Source organism: Cottoperca gobio, chromosome 14 (genome assembly GCF_900634415.1).
Source record: "Cottoperca gobio chromosome 14, fCotGob3.1, whole genome shotgun sequence".
In the NCBI taxonomy this organism is placed as follows: Eukaryota; Metazoa; Chordata; class Actinopteri; order Perciformes; family Bovichtidae; genus Cottoperca; species Cottoperca gobio.
In genome coordinates, this window is record NC_041368.1 from 6,745,107 (window position 1) to 6,762,822 (window position 17,716).

Genomic DNA, 17,716 nt, shown 5'->3' on the forward strand with positions numbered 1-17,716 from the left:
GTTTTTCTCCACTGGCTTTTTGATGGATGGCGCTTCAGAAGAAAAAACAGAGGGAAGAAAGCATGGCAATGCTGTGGAGGCTGGGAGCCATCTATGCCTTTGCAAGGCAAAAGCATCAAGTTAAAATATTACGCAAAATAGCTGCAACAACATGCAGACAGCATACTGAGCAGCCTCACATTCTGTCAGAAATAGGGGTGCTTTTATTTATTCAACTGACTGAATGCCATATCAGTGCTCATTCCTCAGTGCTCATTCCTGCTCCAATCAGTCCATCTCCTCTTATCTCCATAATTAAAGCCTCCTCCACTGCAGTAAAGGATGTGCCACTCCAACTGTATGCAGACCAGACCAGACCTCGCCTCTTGAGGACAGATGCAAACTATTTTTTTCCTCAGATCACACACTGAGTATTTTTCCCTGAATGTGTATGATTGTGAAAGAGAAATGTATTTCTGAACATATCAGTATTTTCCTTAGATTCGAGTGTGAAAGCTAATCCTGTTACAAATAAGAGGGTCAACATCCACAGCTATAAATTATATATAAAGGGTTACATAGAGACAAACAAGCATCCATCCATCCATCGTCTACCGCTTATCCTGGGTCCGGGCCACATCCTCCAGCTCCGACTGGGGGATCCTGAGACGTTCCCAGGCCAGTGAGGAGATATAATCTCTCCACCGAGTCCTGGGTCTTCCCCGGGGTCTCCTCCCATCTGGACGTGCCTAGAACACCTCCCTAGGGAGGCGCCCAGGTGGCATCCTTACTAGATGCCCAAACCACCTCAACTGGCTCCTTTCAATGTAAAGGAGCAGCGGCTCTACTCCAAGTCTCTCACGGATGGCTGAGCTTCTCACCCTATCTCTAAGGGAGACGCCAGCCAGCCACCCGTCTGAGAAAACCCATTTCGGCCACTTGTACCCGTGATCTCGTTCTTTCGGTCATGACCCAGCCTTCATGACCATAGGTGAGGGTAGGAACGAAGATCGACCGGTAGATTGAGAGCTTTGCCTTCTGGCTCAGCTCTCTTTTCGTCACAACGGTGTGGTAAAGTGACTGTAGTACAGCCCCCGCTGCTCTGATTCTCTGGCCAATCTCTCGCTCCATTGTCCCCTCACTCGCGAACAAGACCCCAAGGTACTTGAACTCCTTCACTTGGGGTAAAGGCTCAATCCCTACCCGGAGTAGGCAATCCACCGGTTTCCTGCTGAGAGCCATGGCCTCAGATTTTGAGGTGCTGATCCTCATCCTTGCGAGAGTGAAAAGTTGGTCCGTTGTTCTACGACCAGGACGGAATCTGCATTGTTCCTCTTCAATCAGAGGTTCGACTACCGGCCAAACCCTCCTTTCCAGTACGTTGGAGTAGACTTTACCAGGGAGGCTGAGAAGTGTGATACCCCTGTAGTTGGCACACACTCTCTGGTCCCGCTTTTTAAATAGGGGAACCACCACCCCGCTCTGTCAACCCCTAGGCACTGTCCCAGACTTCCACGCAATGTTGACGAGGCGTGTCAACCAAGACAGCCCCTCAACACCCAAAGCCTTCAGCATTTCTGGACAGATCTCATCAACCCCTGCGGCTTTGCCACTGTGGAGTTGTTTGACTACCTCAGTGACTTCCATCAGGGAAATTGACGATGATCCCCCATCAGCTTCCAGCTCTGCCTCTACCATAGAGGGCGTGATTCAGGAGTTCCTCAAAGTGCTCCTTCCACCGGCCGATAACCTTCTCAGTCAAAGTCAGCAGGGTCCCACCCTTGCTGTACACAGCTTGGATGGTTCCTCGCTTCCCCCTCCTGAGGTGCCGGATGGTTTTCCAGAAGCACCTTGGTGCCGAAAGTCCTTCTCCATAGCTTCTCCGAACTTCTCCCACACCCGCTGCTTTGCCTCTGACACGGCAGAGGCTGCCGCCCTTCTAGTCCTTCGGTACCCTGCAACTGTTTCCGGAGTCCTCCCGGATAACATAACCCAGAAGGACTCCTTCTTCAGTCGGACGGCTTCCCTGACCACCGGGGTCCACCACGGTGTTCGAGGGTTACCGCCCCTTGAGGCACCTAAGACCTTGAGACCACAGCTCATCACCGCAGCTTCAGCAATAGAGGTTTTGAACATCGCCCACTCAGGTTCAATGCCCCCAACCTCCACAGGGATGTCTGAAAAGCTCCGCCGGAGGTGTGAGTTGAAGATCCCCAGGACAGGGGCTTCCTCCAGACGTTCCCAGTTCACCCGCACTACCTGTTTGGGTTTACCAGGCCTGTCCAGAGTCTTCCCCCACCCCTTGATCCAACTCACCACCAGTTTGTGATCAGTCGACAGCTAGACCTTTGGCCTTGGGTGCTCTGGTACCACGTACACGTATGAGCATCCTTATGTTCGAACATGGTGTTTGTTATGGCCATTCCATGACTAACACAGAAGTTCAACAACAAACGACCGGTTTAGATCAGGGAGGCCCTTCCTCCCAATCACGCCTCTCCAGGTGTCTCCATCGTTTCCCATGTGTGCATTGAAGTCTCCCAGCAAGACTACGGAGTCCCCTACTAGAGCCCCCTGCAGAGCTCCATTCAGGGTCTCCAAGAAGGCCGAATACTCCGAACTGCGGTTTGGGGCATAGGCACAAACAACAGTCAGAGTTTTCCCCCCCATAACACGAAGGCGTAGGGAGGCGACCCTCTCGTCCACCGGGGTAAACTCCAACGTAGGCGGTGCTCAGCCGGGGACTTGTGAGTATCCCCACCCCGGCCCGACGCCTCACACCTTGGGCAACTCCGGAGAAGAATAGAGTCCAACCCCTATCCAGGAGTACGGTTCCAGAGCCAAGACTGTGCGTAGAGGTAAGCCCCACCAGATCCAACTGGTAGCGCTCCACCTCCCGCACTAGTTCTGGCTCCTTCCCCCACAGAGAGGTGCCGTTCCACATCCCCAGAGCCAGCCTCTGCTGCCCGGGTCTGGTCCGTCGAGGTCCCTGACCATCACTGCCACCCGTGTGACAGCGCACCCGACCCCAGCGGTTTTTCCTATGAGTGGTGGGCCCACAGGATGGATGGATGGGAGGCACCACATAGCTTCTTCGGGCTGTGCCCGACCGGGCTCCGTGGCAAACCCGGCCACCAGGCGCTCGCTGTCGGGCTCTCCCTCTGGGCCTGGCTCCAGACGGGGGCCCCGGGCTTCCTCCGGGCAGGGTCTCTCCTTTCCTTTCCCTTTTTTTCATGAAGTCGTTTTGAACCATTCTTAGTCTGGCCCCTCGCCTGAGACCAATTTGCCTTGGGAGACCCTACCAGGAGCACTAGGCTCCAGACAACACAGCTCTCAGGTTCATAGGGACACACAAACCTCTCCACCACGATAAGGTGATGGTTCCCAGAGAGGCAAACAAGCATGCTCCAGCAAACTAACCTCAGCGCACAAAACTATTATTTAAAACTACTGCATATGCATGAAGTCCCACTGCACAGTTGTGTTGCTTCATGAACTATACCAGATAGCGCCTCTCTCTGCCACCACTTCTGCAACCAACCAAGCTAGGATATAGTTGCATGTTATCAATTCACCACTCAATACACAATATCGTGGGCCTCATTTACAATACCTTAAAAAAAAAAGACAACTTGCATCCTAAGCAACACATTGTATTGAACCATTAATTCCTAATGGCTTTACCTGATAACATATGCCAGGGAAATTGTTGCTAAGTAGATCCCTTTATGAACCAGTACACTTGTTGACCTGCACAGGCTTGACAAAATTGCTCTGCTCTCACATAGCCAGCAGGAAATTCATTATCTAGTCATGATTTTGTTTAGAGATAAGTCCTTTCTACATCAAACCACATTGCTGCAAATACACACTTATACATGATACATTATATATACTTATATTATATAAGTATATTATATATATATATATATATATATATATATTATTGATTTCATCTCAAATGCCTGATCAGTGCTTTTTGGACAAAATAAATTAGAGAGAAGTTTGTGCACATATTTGCACATGCAAATGATTGCAGCTCTACACAGCTTTTAGACTAGTCCTAAGCACATTTCTCACTGGTTATATTGGGGTACTGGATGTTTGGAAAGTGTGCATTTTCCTCATTCCTGAGAGTGTGAGATCCAGATCGTTGCCTTATGGTTATGTATAACTGTCGGACATTTCAACATTTTATAGTAGAAAAAGCACAGGTGTTACGAATAAAACTATTGATGACTCTGTTATATATAAGTGTTCCAGTGTGAGTGACAGTGAGCAAGCATGCATGATACCAGGAAGCAAAAAATTAAAGCAGATAAATGAAATTCAGCTATCATTAATTTCACCTTTGTTTTTCCAACTGTAACAAGTCAAAATGTATTTTGCCAAAAAGGCCTATAAAGCCTACAGGTCATCATTATGGTAGTGAATAACTGGGCAGTCTGAAGTGAGCATCTGACGTACAGTGCAGAGGACTACATCCCTGCAGTATCTGCCTTTCACCCTTCTTAGCACAGCTGGACAAGGTCACTCTAAATGTTGTTACCCCACCCCCACCCTGACTCATTTCATATTTCAGTTACAGCATGTGGATGAAAGGCTCCAGTGTTGCTGCTAATTTTCTAATTTTCAGTCCCAAGGCTTAGGGTCTAGTAATCAAAAGTGAATCCAGGACACCAGCACTGGTAGAAGATATTCCTGAGCGTGTGAGACAGCAATGAGAGGAGACCTTGCATTTCCTTGAAAGCGTCACATATTTACATACTTTATTCTTCCCATTGTGCAGATCAAGGAGATCACCAGGTATAATTTTCTGTTGAAAACAAGCCATGATACAACCGCTGTACAACTGGACATGGCTGTTCCCCACATAACCCTCGCTATAAATAGCAAGCCAATGACAGAAACTACGTGGATAATGAGTTGAACAGAGAATGAGAGCAGCTATAGAAAAAAACGAGGGAGATCCACTGCTTCATGCTCTACAAGGACGTGCTAAGTAAGTATGAGTCCAAGCAAGAGAGGTTTCTACCACCATCAATGACAAACACAAAGTCATGAATTATAAATTGAAACAGACAGATTTGAAGTGTGTATCCACTTTACTCAGTGTCTGTCTGCCCCTTTGCATTGACACAAGACCAGCCTCCCTTGGTGTTTTTGTGTCTAGCACAGTTTGTCCTGAACACAGCCCAGCAGTCAAAGACAGATTTCGAACTATTTCCCCTTCTTGGATGGTTAACCATGAGAAAAACAAAGAGTATAATTACGTACAAACAACATTCACATTGACTGCCTCATAAATGAATGGTGCACTGCTCATTTTTTAACTCTCCTTTCCTCTGGCATAATCAAAAGGAACAGAATAAAGTGAAAGCTGTCATTTGTTGCCCATTTGGTTTCTCCCAAGGGACACATGCACGTTCCACTGCAAGGCTGGCCTCTTCTATAAACACAAGACTAAAATGTAAGCTCTGCAATTAGGATATTTTACAACTTCAATTTGCCTTTTATCATTATTGAGATGTCAAATTATACTGCATAGCAAGCCATGGCCAAAATAGAAAAGGTTTATTATTCAAACATCACTATTTTAGACGCTGGTAACGTAGTTTACAAGTAAATGTTACGTGGCAAGAGAAGAATTACACACAGGAGCTTAGTCAGGACAGTTTGCTTTAATTAAGCATTTAAGGACCTATTAAAGACATAAACAACCACCTTTCACAAATAACTACACTAAACACAACAAGCCCTTGTTTGAGTGCTTCACATGGCACTGATGTAATGAGGAACAAATGGCTGATCAAGTGAAGAAAAACTGCTTGCAGCGCACTGAAGTGGTTCCAAAGGCAACTTGCCATTGGCAGCAAATGTGAAATTGACATAGCAACACAGGTAAACATTAGCAGTACAGCTAATTTGGGAAATTAATTTGTACATTCCCAGGTTACTTTTAGGAATGAAAGTATGATAACCCTATGAAGAAGCAGGTTCCAAAAAGGCTGTAGCTACCATTCATAAAGATCTGAGAAGAAAACTTTAATTGATTCAAATCCTTGTGGTATAATATTAAAAGTAAATATTTGTATTGTTACAAGAACTTGAGCTCAGGGCCACACCTACCACTGATGGCACTGAAGTCATGTCCTCTGTATTTATGGGGAAGATTTGGGATTTTAACAACCTGAGGGGACTTTACATTTTACAATCAAAAACTCCTATAAGCTTAATATTATTCATATGTTTACATTTTATTAGGCCAACAAAATAATAGACCAAGAAAGGCCACAGTTTTTCTTCTATAGTTGTGATCCTGGCTGTGTGGAGAAGGCTTTGAAGCAGCATTTAGACTTTCATGTTGGGAAATAAGATTTGAATAAGACTGTCCCTTTCCACAGGAGAACATTAATATAGTTGTCATGTTAAACATTACACTACCAGACATCCATTGGCAACGACAACGTTATCACTGTATTAAGAATTGTATTATGTTATAACCATGGTGGAATAATGAGCCAATAAAAGGGATGTTTATAGTTAAGCAGATGGAGTGTATTGATCGAGCAAGAATCCTGTTGAACTCACGACTTCCCATGGTGCAACGTTAACAAGTAAAGTGAACAATTCTAGATGAGTATTTGAAGCCATGTTAAATGTACAATAACGTTCTGTATACGCCCGTGTAATTCGACTTATTTGCCTGAGATCACAGCCATACAGTGACACATTTAATTAGCATGAAAACAACCTGTCCTTTGGCTAATTTTAGGACAGAGGTTGTCATAGAAAGACACGTCTGCTACAGAATGCCTCAGTCATTCAAATAAAAGGAACATAGTCGTACTGTGACTGTTAATGCTGCTAACACTAGAGATGTCATCAAAGTCAGTTTGGCGTTTCTCTAAACTGACCAAAGATACCGAGCGACTGTCTCTGACAACCGCGTTAACTGTAAAGTTTACACGTTGTAATTCTACAAATTGGTGTAAACTAGAATAATGCTGTAGACTGTTAGAAATAAATGAGTATTAGCCACTAGCTTAATCTCACCTGGGCAGTATTGCGGCGGTGCTGGCTGCTGTTGTTTGTTCAGGATGCTGCTGCTGCCGCCGCCGCCTCGCGCACGCGAGTCATTAAAGTGTCACCACCGGCCTGTGCTGGTGGAGCCGGTAGGTGGAGCGCGTGAAGCGAGTTTGGTGCAGTGCTCGGGGAGATTTCTGGGACATGTAGTTTTTCTCTTGTTTTAGTCATTCTATTCACAACACCTCTCTGACACAGTTGCAACACAAATGTGTCAGGGCTACATTTAAGATGAGCAAATGTATGATTTATTGTAGGAATCTGTATTTCTATTAGAATAATTAAAATTCAGAAAACTGTAGCCTAAGAAGAAACAAGTCTGAAATAACGTATAACACGTATAACAATACAATTATACAAAACACAAGCTACAGCCTCCAAAATGACCATAAGGTTTTAACAAAAACATTGTGCAACCTCCATGAAGGTAGAAGTTATATTACTACAGGGCTGCTGTCACAATGGCACGTTGACTTTGTGTCGAATGTGCTGACACGAATTTAAATATATCTTATGAGAGGATAGAAGTTTAACATTTAAAAAATAATATTCATCTGCTGTGTTCATTAATTAAAAATATATATGCTTGAATTGTGTTCCTATTATATCCGTTTCTGACACCAAGCATTACAATTGTGACGAATCTGCACCCGCTCGTCTTTGACTACATTCGCCTACAGCAGCACTGTCATTGAGAAACATGGCTGCCTCCACGGGTGCTGCCGATGTTGCTGCCTCTGACTTACAAGGTCTAGCTTCGGCTGCTCCGAGTATGGACAACCCGTCCATTCAGTACAGCATGATTCTGGATCATCTCATCGGGGACAAGAGGCCCGTAAAGGACCTGAGCCCCGGCGTTATGGGGGGACTGCCGGTGCCTTTTAAAAGCGACGAGCAGAAGATGATCGAGAGGGGAATGGAGAGCTGCGCGTTCAAGTCGGTTCTGGCCTGTGTTGGAGGTAAGCAAAGACACCAAGTTAAAATTATAACAACTGGTCAGTATCTGTGTGTGACTTCATGTCCAGCTTCAGGTGACAGGTAGTTGTGTACCAACTTTTTAAATAGGAGATTTTACTGTACATGTAACTGGTGTCAGAGCTCCCAGCTCAACTGCATATGTGGAGGGGGATATAATGATGTACTGGAATTGGGATTTTTGTATGAATTGCAATGTTTGAGGCATCATGTAGAGATGAAATTAATAGTTAATTGACAGAAAACTACTTTTTATTTATATGAATGTCTGTCTTATGTGATAGTAAACTAATCATCTTAGTTTAGTTTAGATTAGTTTATTTGCACAATAATGACGATACAAAATACGGGAAAAGCAGTAATTACAGTGCAGGAGAGGAAGAAAGGCGGAAAGGCCTATTCAGAGTCCTCCACCATTTAAACAAATAAAAAGGAACTTAATACTCATTAAAGACAGAACCCAAGAACACAAAGAATATCTATATACACAGTAGTGAGGGAAAAGGAAGCAAAGAAAACGGAAACACAAACCTAGAATAAGTAGATATGTACAACATCTTCCCATCTTAAGTGTTTGTACTGTTAGTCTATTAAATCAAGCAATTTGCAGACGACACATTGGGCTTTGCAAATATGTGATGATTCAATATTTTACGATAACTAAAAATAATTGTCAATTGCACCACTACTATATATAATGTTTCCTGACATTCCTGACAATCATACATTAACATGCTCAATAACTTTAAGGGCAGTAGTATTTCAAAGATCAGAAGAGTTTATTGTTGTGTTTTATTGTGCAGCAGACACTCATGTTAGTGTCTTTGTTCTCCACAGGGTTCGTCCTCGGAGGAGCTTTTGGTGTTTTCACTGCTGGCATCGACACCAATGTTGGCTTCGACCCCAAAGATCCTCTCAGAACTCCAACAGCACGAGAAGTCCTCAAAGACATGGGCCAGAGGGGGATGTCGTACGCCAAGAACTTTGCCATCGTGGGTGCCATGTTCTCCTGCACAGAGTGCGTCATAGAATCAGTAAGTCACTCCACTTCTCTTCGTTATGTGGCGCTGCTGCTGCTGCTGCTGCTGGTGACATACTGATGTTGGATATAACCACACAGCTTCATAGACAAAATAATGTAAATGCTTAATGTACGAGGATTGAAACCCTATCTTAATTATTTAATTATATTAATTATAATTACAAAAACTGCTACAAGGCTGAATCACATTAGGTGGAATGGGAGTTTTTAAAGTTAAATGCTTTTACTAGCACAGCACCCAAAAGACCAAATGCATATTTTGTGGTCAAATTATAGGGGAATCAGTAAAAAAAAAAAAAAAGCAGAATGATTTCATACGTTATCAACATGCGTATGTGAACAATATGGAAAATCAAGACAACAAATGGAAAACAGCAGAGAGGAACTGTAATTTCCAGTTGAAACTAGTATGATAAATGTGCTAAATACTGATTTGATCCACCTTTACTTCCTCATTGTTTGTCCAGATTGACTTGAACGGTATTATGTTTGTCAAATGCACAGGGATAATGTAACAAGGCTTAGTGTCTTCTTTTGCTTAGCCATGTAGAATGATTAAGATGTTTTGGGAACACACTCAAAATGATCTGATAGCGCCCTTTGGTGGAACACTGTTTGCTGTTTTTGATTTTTCAAGTGATGGTGTGCAAAATAACAAAAAAACTGCACTGATCCAAAAGATTACAGTTTATATAGCAGCATGCTATCTGGTCATTCTAATTGGAGCCCTTCATTGTTCACTGTTTTTCCCCCTCTGCAAGCAAATATAATTTCTGTCTTTTGTCTGCTTTTCATCTGCAGCACAGAGGTAAATCTGACTGGCAGAACGCAGTGTACAGCGGCTGTGTAACTGGAGGAGCCATTGGATTCCGTGGTATGTAACCTGGTATATTTACTTTGATGTTTTAAATTGCAGGTAGTATTTTTCTTTTGTCTTCACATGTACTTTTTTTTTCCTGTTTTGTAGCTGGACTGAAGGCTGGGGTGCTGGGATGTGGAGGCTTTGCTGCATTCTCCGCTGCCATTGAATATTATTTACGGTGAACCACTAAAGAGTGGTTCGATGGACATAATCAATGCACATGTGGGCGAGCTCTGTGAGATATCCAACTTGTGAATATTTACCTGCACATGGAGGATTCCTGCAAAAGCAGAACTGAGGTATTTGGTGGAAGTGACGGTTCCTGTTTGTGCACAGCAGGCTGAAAAAGACCCATATGTGTTTCCTAGTGACTCATTTCTTTTACCATATGGACAGTTTGAGCAAAGCCACCCAAGTTCATGTGGAGAATCTCCAGACTGTGAGCAGATTGGATCAGCTTTTGTGCTGAAGGTATAATGATGAGATGAAAATTTCATATAGCATAATTCATAATTTACCTTTACTCTGTGTCACGACCACCTAGAATCAGACTCAGATAAAGAACGTTAGTTTGATGTGTCTACTCATCTAATCCGCATCAAGATTATTTATATTAAACATGGGTTTTTTTTTAACTTGTTCAGAGTTTTTCTTCTTGACGTTTCCTAGTGTCCATGACTACAACAATCTTTAATTCCCTTTTAATAATAGTGTTGATTCTACTTCTCTTTTTTTAGACTTCCAGAAAGTATTTAATATATGTAAATATGTTTGTTGTTACTTTAATTGTGTGGTGAAATTATACAAGTTTACATAGAACATTGTTTTGTGTTTCCGCCATGACTGCTGTCCCAGACCCGACGGACCAACAGCCTTTATAGAGCAATCCATGAATCTGGTGCAGATGTTTTCATAATTGATGAGTACAACCCATACAAAATCACAGATTTTGTTCTAAATCATTGCGTCATGGGATTTTTTAAATGTAAAACTAATTACTATATTGGCAATATCTTTCTGTTCGACAAAACTTTCATTTAACATCAAGTAGATACCTCAGACTATGAATTAAATAACCGCTATGTGCAATGCATCTCTAATTTTGCCTAATTTCATGCTTGACTGATTAAATATTTAAAGAAGCCCCTAGGATTTAATGCTACATACCCTCTGTACATTTTATACATATCAATGAGTTGATCTGTACACATTCCAAGTTGAGAAAGTCAGATCATAGTAGCCAGACTACACACAGTATTTTCAGTAGAGGCAGTATTGAGCAAAGTGTGTAAATGTAACCAGATATAACAAACGGAATAAAACAACTTCATCAATTCATTCAAGTAAGAAACATGTTTGTACCACAACTTGTAGTAAACTATATGAAATAATTGTCCAGTACAACATGTGCGACTGCATGCACTGACAGGGCTCTCTGAGGCATATTTGGGAGCTTTATAATAAATGTGGGGTAATCTGTATTCATATCAATCCATCAAACTTTATTTGTATAGCACCTTTCATTTCTTGATGCAGTTCAAACTCCTATACAGACGACTAACAGGCTGAAAATAAAACTGAACAAGTGAGGACAGTGAAAAGAACAGAAAAGACAAAAACAATTTAAGACCGACGCACTCAGACAATTGAGTTAGTAATAATAGTAAACAGATTTCTAAACTAGATTAATAAACACTACAATATAATTATACAACTTAGATACAACAAAAGTGGAGTACGATTGTGTATAAATGTTTGTCTTTATATTAGTTTATGAGGGTCTGATTTTATTATTCTTATGACATACTACACTGACTTTATGACATACTATAGTTTGTGTGTGTATATATATATATATATATATATATATATATATATATATATATAGTTTTTTTAAAGGATTTATATGACGTACTATACGATACCTCATGGTCTTTAGGTAATGCTATACTACGACCATGTATGAGCTTTATGACATACTATACTATGACTTTTTAATTATTTCCATGACATATTTATTATACTATGACTCTTTAAAAACTTTTTGTCTTGAAAAATGCCATAGTATAGTAAGTATGTATTATATAAAAGTATATTATGTAAAAAGTCATAGTGTATTATGTCATAAGAATAGCATAAACAAACGTTGAGTAGTTTTAACTGAGTTTTGCTGATCTTTCAGTCTGAGATTTTCATTTTATTTTTTAAAAACATGCAGGATCTTGGACTTCTCCACCATGTGGTGAATAAATTGGGTGCTTTGACTGAAGCTCCACAAAGAGGATCAATGGTTTCACTAAACTCCCACTGACATCGTCATGAACAAGTGATGTTTGAAGACTGTAAACAAGTACCTTCAGGTGATTAAGATAGAAAGCTTTGTGTTTACAAAATGTGTCCAACACACAGCTCACAGGTAAAATGTAACTCAACCTCTCAACTTGTTCTGCTTCATTCACCACAACACCTCCGTTCATTCAAGGAGAAACTGATTGATTTGACGTTTATACACTGTTCTATTCACCACATATTTTATTTGACATGGCTTCACTGGCCTGATCAAGTAGGTAAGACAGTCCAACAGTTATTGTTATTAAGCCATATTGCTTGATACATTACATTACAGTTAATTTAGCTGACGCTTTTGTCCAAAGTGACTTACAAAAAGTGCAAACATCAAGAATCAAGTACATTAGCTTCAAATAGGTACAATCCTTTAAGTGCAGAACAATAGATTAAAATAAGCCAAACTAAGTGCAACATACAGAAACAATAGAATACGAATTCAACTATTAGCTACAAATAAGCCAAACCAATATAAGTGCAACATACAAAGAAATGTTTTTTTTCGTCGAGGTGCAGTCAAAATAGGTGAGTTTTCAGTCTACGACAGAAGATGTGATGATACAGACTTCGATTATAACTGATATAATAGGATGTGTTGATACAATATAGGGGTGGATGTAATTTATTGCATGTGTCCTTCTTTATCAATTGTGAAGATACAGCATAAATTACAGGTACTGTATATTCACTGATTGACTAGATGAAAAATCTGCATTTTATGTGTGATCATTTGTAAAGAAAACTATATCTCTTATCATATCTGAATTAGAAATGCGAAAAGAATCTTTGAATCATAAATCCTCTGAGCGAAAAAGTAAAGTTTGATCTGTTAACTGCCTGACCGACAACACACCGAGCTGCATCGCCCTCTAGTGGAGAACAAAGTGAACTGCACTCTACAGACAGCAGTGTTTCTGTCGAGTCCTGCAGTCAAAACCTTTTCAGCAAAATGTCATTGACTGTACTTGTATGGAAAGTAAAAGTAGCCTCCTCATTGTGCAGTAAAATGTTCCCTGACAATGTTTTACCTTTATGTATGAATGTCCTCATCTCGTTATGGCCTTTTAGGCCGTGTTACAGACAACATTATTAGATGGGGGAAAAACTCAGCCCCCTCATTCATTTGAATTAAGGAGTGGTGGAAAGTAACTAAGTACGTTTATTCAAATACTAGTATAATTTTGAGGTACTTTTACTTTTTTTAAGTATTAAGTATATTTTCTACTACTTTTTACATCGCAGCATTTGAGATGCAAATATTTTTTGTTTTTATACTAATACTAACTCAACTAATATATTATGATTTAAAACACACAAGCCGCAGCAGATAAAGTCTCTGACGTTCAAATTAGCTCCACCTTTCCCAGCTGCAACATTAAAGTGATGTTTACACATTATAACATCACCAATTGTAATCCAATAATATAGAATGATATTCTGAAATGGGTCATTCTGAGTAATGAGTACTTTTACTTTTGATACTTTAAGTAGGGTTTGACGACAATAGTTTTGTACTTTTTACTAAAGTAAGAATTTGAACACATGACTTTGACTTGTTACAGAGTATTTCTATACTGCGGTATTGCTACTTAACTTAAAAGGTCTGAGTACTTCCACCACTGCTTAAAGTTTAGCCTATACAAATACAAATATGTTGTACTCAGATTTGAAACCTGCAAACATTGATTCTTGGGCCACTTTGGGGAAGCAAAAATCAGACTGTATCAACATCACTCATATTATAAAGTTCATACGGTATATATTGATTTATAACAGGAGCTGTAAGAGTTACAAGTGCAAATGAAATAAAAAAGGCCAAATGTGATTTGCGTTTAATGAAACAACATTATTACAACCTTTTTTCCAATTCATTTAAAAACATGTTTTACACTTTGATACTTTCCTCTATATGTTGACAACTGATTCATATAGTATGCAGTCGTGTAGTTGAATGCTGAATACTATAAATCAAATAAATGAACGTTTGGATACAATTATGTGTGACAGTCAGGAGGAAGTGTTCAGATCCTTTACTTATGTCAAAGCACCAACTCTCCACTACGAGTGAATGTTCAAAACAAGCTGAAGTAAACACGTTTGCGTAACAGTAAAATGGACTTTAAATGACCAAAAGTCAAAGTACTTAGGTATCGAGGTGCTATCGAAACGCTGGGTTTCAGTCTGTGACAAAAGATGTGAAGTGTCACAGAAAATAAATATATATACATTTTCATACCTTTGATATGCGCTTTGCCTGTTAGTTTTGTGTTTATTTTATTTTTTTGAGGAAGAGATTTGTTAAGCAACTGTATGTGACTGCATGTGTTGTTGGTAAACTCAGTTTTGTCGTGATACCCTGAGCTCTTTCACTCAAGAAGAGCTCATGAACATCAGAGGAACAACTCCAGTGGATTTATTTCCCACGTTTCTCTGCTCATCAGTTGAATTATTGGACATTCTGGTCATACAGTTAAACGCTGGAGGAGGGGAAGAAGTGCTGGCGATCCCGGACGCTGGGCTGAAGCTAGCAGGCTCCCAACTCTTCAGAGCGGATCGTAACACAGGACTTTCATGCAAAGCGAAAGGTGGGGGAATCTGTTTCTACATCAACAGTGGCTGGTGCAACGATGTGACCGTGATCCTACAGTAGTGTGCTCCTGTTCGGCGACTATTTTCCATAAATTGCAAACCCTTCTACTCCCCCAGTGAGTTCGCTTCCTTCATTGTGGTCGGTGTTTACGTTCCACCGCAGGCCAACGTGCACGGTGCGCAGCACGTGCTCGTCGATCAGATCCTGTATGTGGAGCGGGCATACCCGGACTCCTTCATAATTGTCCTCGGTGACTTTAACAAAGGAGTACTCAACCACCAACTCCCCAAATACAAACAGTTTGTTAAATGCCCGACCAGAGAGGGGAATATTTTGGACCACTGTTACACCACAGTCAGCGGTGCTTATCATGCCGTCCCCCGTGCTGTACTTGGTCACTTTGACCACGTCATGGTCCCCCTGATTCCTGCATACAGGCAGAAACTGAAGCTCTGTAAACCTGTTGTGAGGATATCAAAGAAGTGGATCAGTGAGGCTGTGGAGGATCTTCAGGCATGTTTGGACTGTACTGACTGGGATGGTTTTAGGTCTGCTACCAACAGTCTGGATGAGTACACAGAGGCTGTGACATCATACATCAGCTTCTGTGAGGACAGCTGTGTACCATCACGCACCAGGGTGAGTTAAAACAATGACAAACCCTGGTTCACAGCCAAACTCGGGCAGTTACGGTTGGAGAAGGAGGACGCATTCAAGAGTGGGGACACTGAAAGGTTTATAGAGTCAAAGTACAAGTTCAGCAAGGCGGTGAGAGAAGCTAAACAACAGTCATCTGAGAAACTACAAGTTCTCAGCCAATGACTCTGCTACTGTCTGGAGAGGTCTAAGGCAGATCACCAACCATAAGCCTAGAGCCCCCCACTCCATGAGTAATTCGAGCCTCGCCAAACACCTGAATGAGTTTTACTGTCGCTTTGGAAGACAATGGGACAGACCTGACTCCATCCCCCGCGACACTTCATCAGCTCCGGCCCAGGAGCCCCCCCACCTCAGCAGAGGCCTTAGCCTCTCCACTACTGCCCCCCTCACCATACTTCCACAGTGACACCTCTCTCAACGTCAACATTCTATTCAAGAGGCAGAACCCCCGCAAAGCAGCCGGACCTGACTGTCTCTCCTTCCACTTTGAAGCACTGTGCTGATCAGCTGTCTCCAGTGTTCACAGACATTTTTAACACCTCACTGGAGACATGCCACCTGCCAGCATGCTTCAAGGTCTCCACCATTATCCCCTTCCCCCAAAAAACAAGGATCACAGGACTAAATGACTACAGACCCGCAGCCCTGACCTCCGTGGTAATGAAGTCCTTTGAGTGCCTTGTCCTGTCCCACCTCCCACAGACCCACTCCTGGACCCCCTGCAGTTTGCCTACAGAGCCAACAGGTCTGTAGACGATACTGTCAACATGGCCCTCCACTTCATTCTCCAGCACCTGGATTCGACAGGAACCTACGCCAGGATCCTGTTTGTGGACTTCAGCTCTGCCTTCAATAGATCGTGTGCATGTGACGTCACGCTTATTTCCCAACCTGTAAATCAGCCATGTTGGTTGGTATACACAACCAAGACTGCGCCCGTTCACGTGGGAGTTGCTGCAACGCTTCGTAATTTTCTTTGTATTTAAACGTCTAAGATTGAAAGAAAATGCCAATCTTGTGCGCAGTGTATAATTGTTGTAATAACGCTACTCGTGACCCAGAGAAACGGTTCTTTAGATTTCCTAAAATCATGACTGGTAAATAAGGCACTTTCTTTACATGTGATAGCAGCCATTTGCTCTTTTCTTCTGTGCATGTTTTTGTTTGGCTTATTCTTGAGACTACTTAATCCAGCCATACAATCACAGTGTGCGAGGATAACATCGCCGCTCTTCTCACTCACAAACCACGGCTTGAGCGGTGTATCTCGAGCTCTTTGAGAGTGATTTACACGGGCATGGACGAGCACCCTGTCATCTTTCAGTGGTTTGGTAAGAAGACCACCAACCCAGCCAGAAACAAAGACATTATAAGCATCTAAGCTCTTGTATGCCTTCATTTGTGCATTGGTTGCCCACGACGTTTGTAGCACAAGGTAGTTCACAATATCCGGATATTCAATCGGCGGTAATGAATCTAAATCCTCAATATAATCCGACGGCTTTAGCGTGTACGGGTCACGGCCGCAAATTTGGACTTTTTCCTCTGAATCTTGCCTTTGCAGAGGACTCCAGAGAGTCACAATACTTTGAAGAAGTCGGTGTTGTAGTTGTTCGCTTTAAACGCCATTGTTGATTTGTTGTTCATCCAAAATGGAGTCGCACGCATACGTCAAAGTTTTGTCACGTGTTTGCACACTACCTATAGCATCATCCCAGCTCTCCCTTGTCAAAAAAGCACAGCAGAGGATGTACTTCCTGCGGCAGTTGAGGAAATATAAACTACCAAAGACGATGATGGTGCACTTCTACACTGCCGTCATCGAGTCCATCCTCACCTCCTCCATCACCATCTGGTATGCTGCTGCCACTGACTGGGACAAGGTCAGACTGCAGCGTGTCATTCGCTCTGCGGAGAAGGTGATCAGCTGAAATCTGCCATCCCTCCAGGACCTGTACGCCTCCACTGCAGTACTGATGCTGCAGCCAACACCTGGCAAAGCATCCTTATGTTCAGGCGCTCGGGCTTCTCTCTCGCTCGCTCTCTCTTTCTCTCTTTCTCTCTGTCTCCCAACACATTAGCGCTCTCTGCTGGATCATGTGAGAAATAGGATGAAAAGTTTGCCTATAAAATCGGTGGATTCCAAAATAAAAAAAAGGCCACTCGAAGTAGGATC

At 42.1% G+C, this 17,716-nt stretch overlaps 2 protein-coding genes across 2 annotated transcripts in view; one reads left to right on the top strand and one right to left on the bottom strand.

Moving 5' to 3' along the window:
* specc1 (sperm antigen with calponin homology and coiled-coil domains 1) overlaps positions 1-7,215 on the bottom strand; it is a 79,287-nt gene extending 72,072 nt beyond the window's left edge. Inside the window, exon 1 of the mRNA XM_029447759.1 lies at positions 7,036-7,215. The gene's annotated coding sequence lies outside the window, so the exon portion shown is untranslated. The remainder of the gene's footprint in view (positions 1-7,035) is intronic.
* A 508-nt stretch (positions 7,216-7,723) lies between these two features.
* Positions 7,724-11,091, top strand: timm22 (translocase of inner mitochondrial membrane 22 homolog (yeast)). The gene is made up of 4 exons (XM_029447412.1): positions 7,724-8,024; positions 8,878-9,074; positions 9,884-9,956; positions 10,050-11,091. The coding sequence occupies exons 1-4, from the start codon at positions 7,766-7,768 to the stop codon at positions 10,124-10,126; spliced, it is 606 nt and encodes a 201-aa protein (XP_029303272.1). The 5' UTR covers positions 7,724-7,765; the 3' UTR covers positions 10,127-11,091.
* The last annotated feature ends 6,625 nt before the right edge of the window (positions 11,092-17,716 follow it).

Excerpts from the sequence above, each read along its gene's own strand:
- timm22 (XM_029447412.1), top strand. The coding sequence starts at position 7,766 with ATGGCTGCCTCCACGGGTGCTGCCGATGTTGCTGCCTCTGACTTACAA. Across the intron at positions 9,075-9,883 it reads CAGAGTGCGTCATAGAATCA|CACAGAGGTAAATCTGACTG; the intron begins GTAAGTCACTCC and ends TTTCATCTGCAG. Across the intron at positions 9,957-10,049 it reads AGGAGCCATTGGATTCCGTG|CTGGACTGAAGGCTGGGGTG; the intron begins GTATGTAACCTG and ends CCTGTTTTGTAG.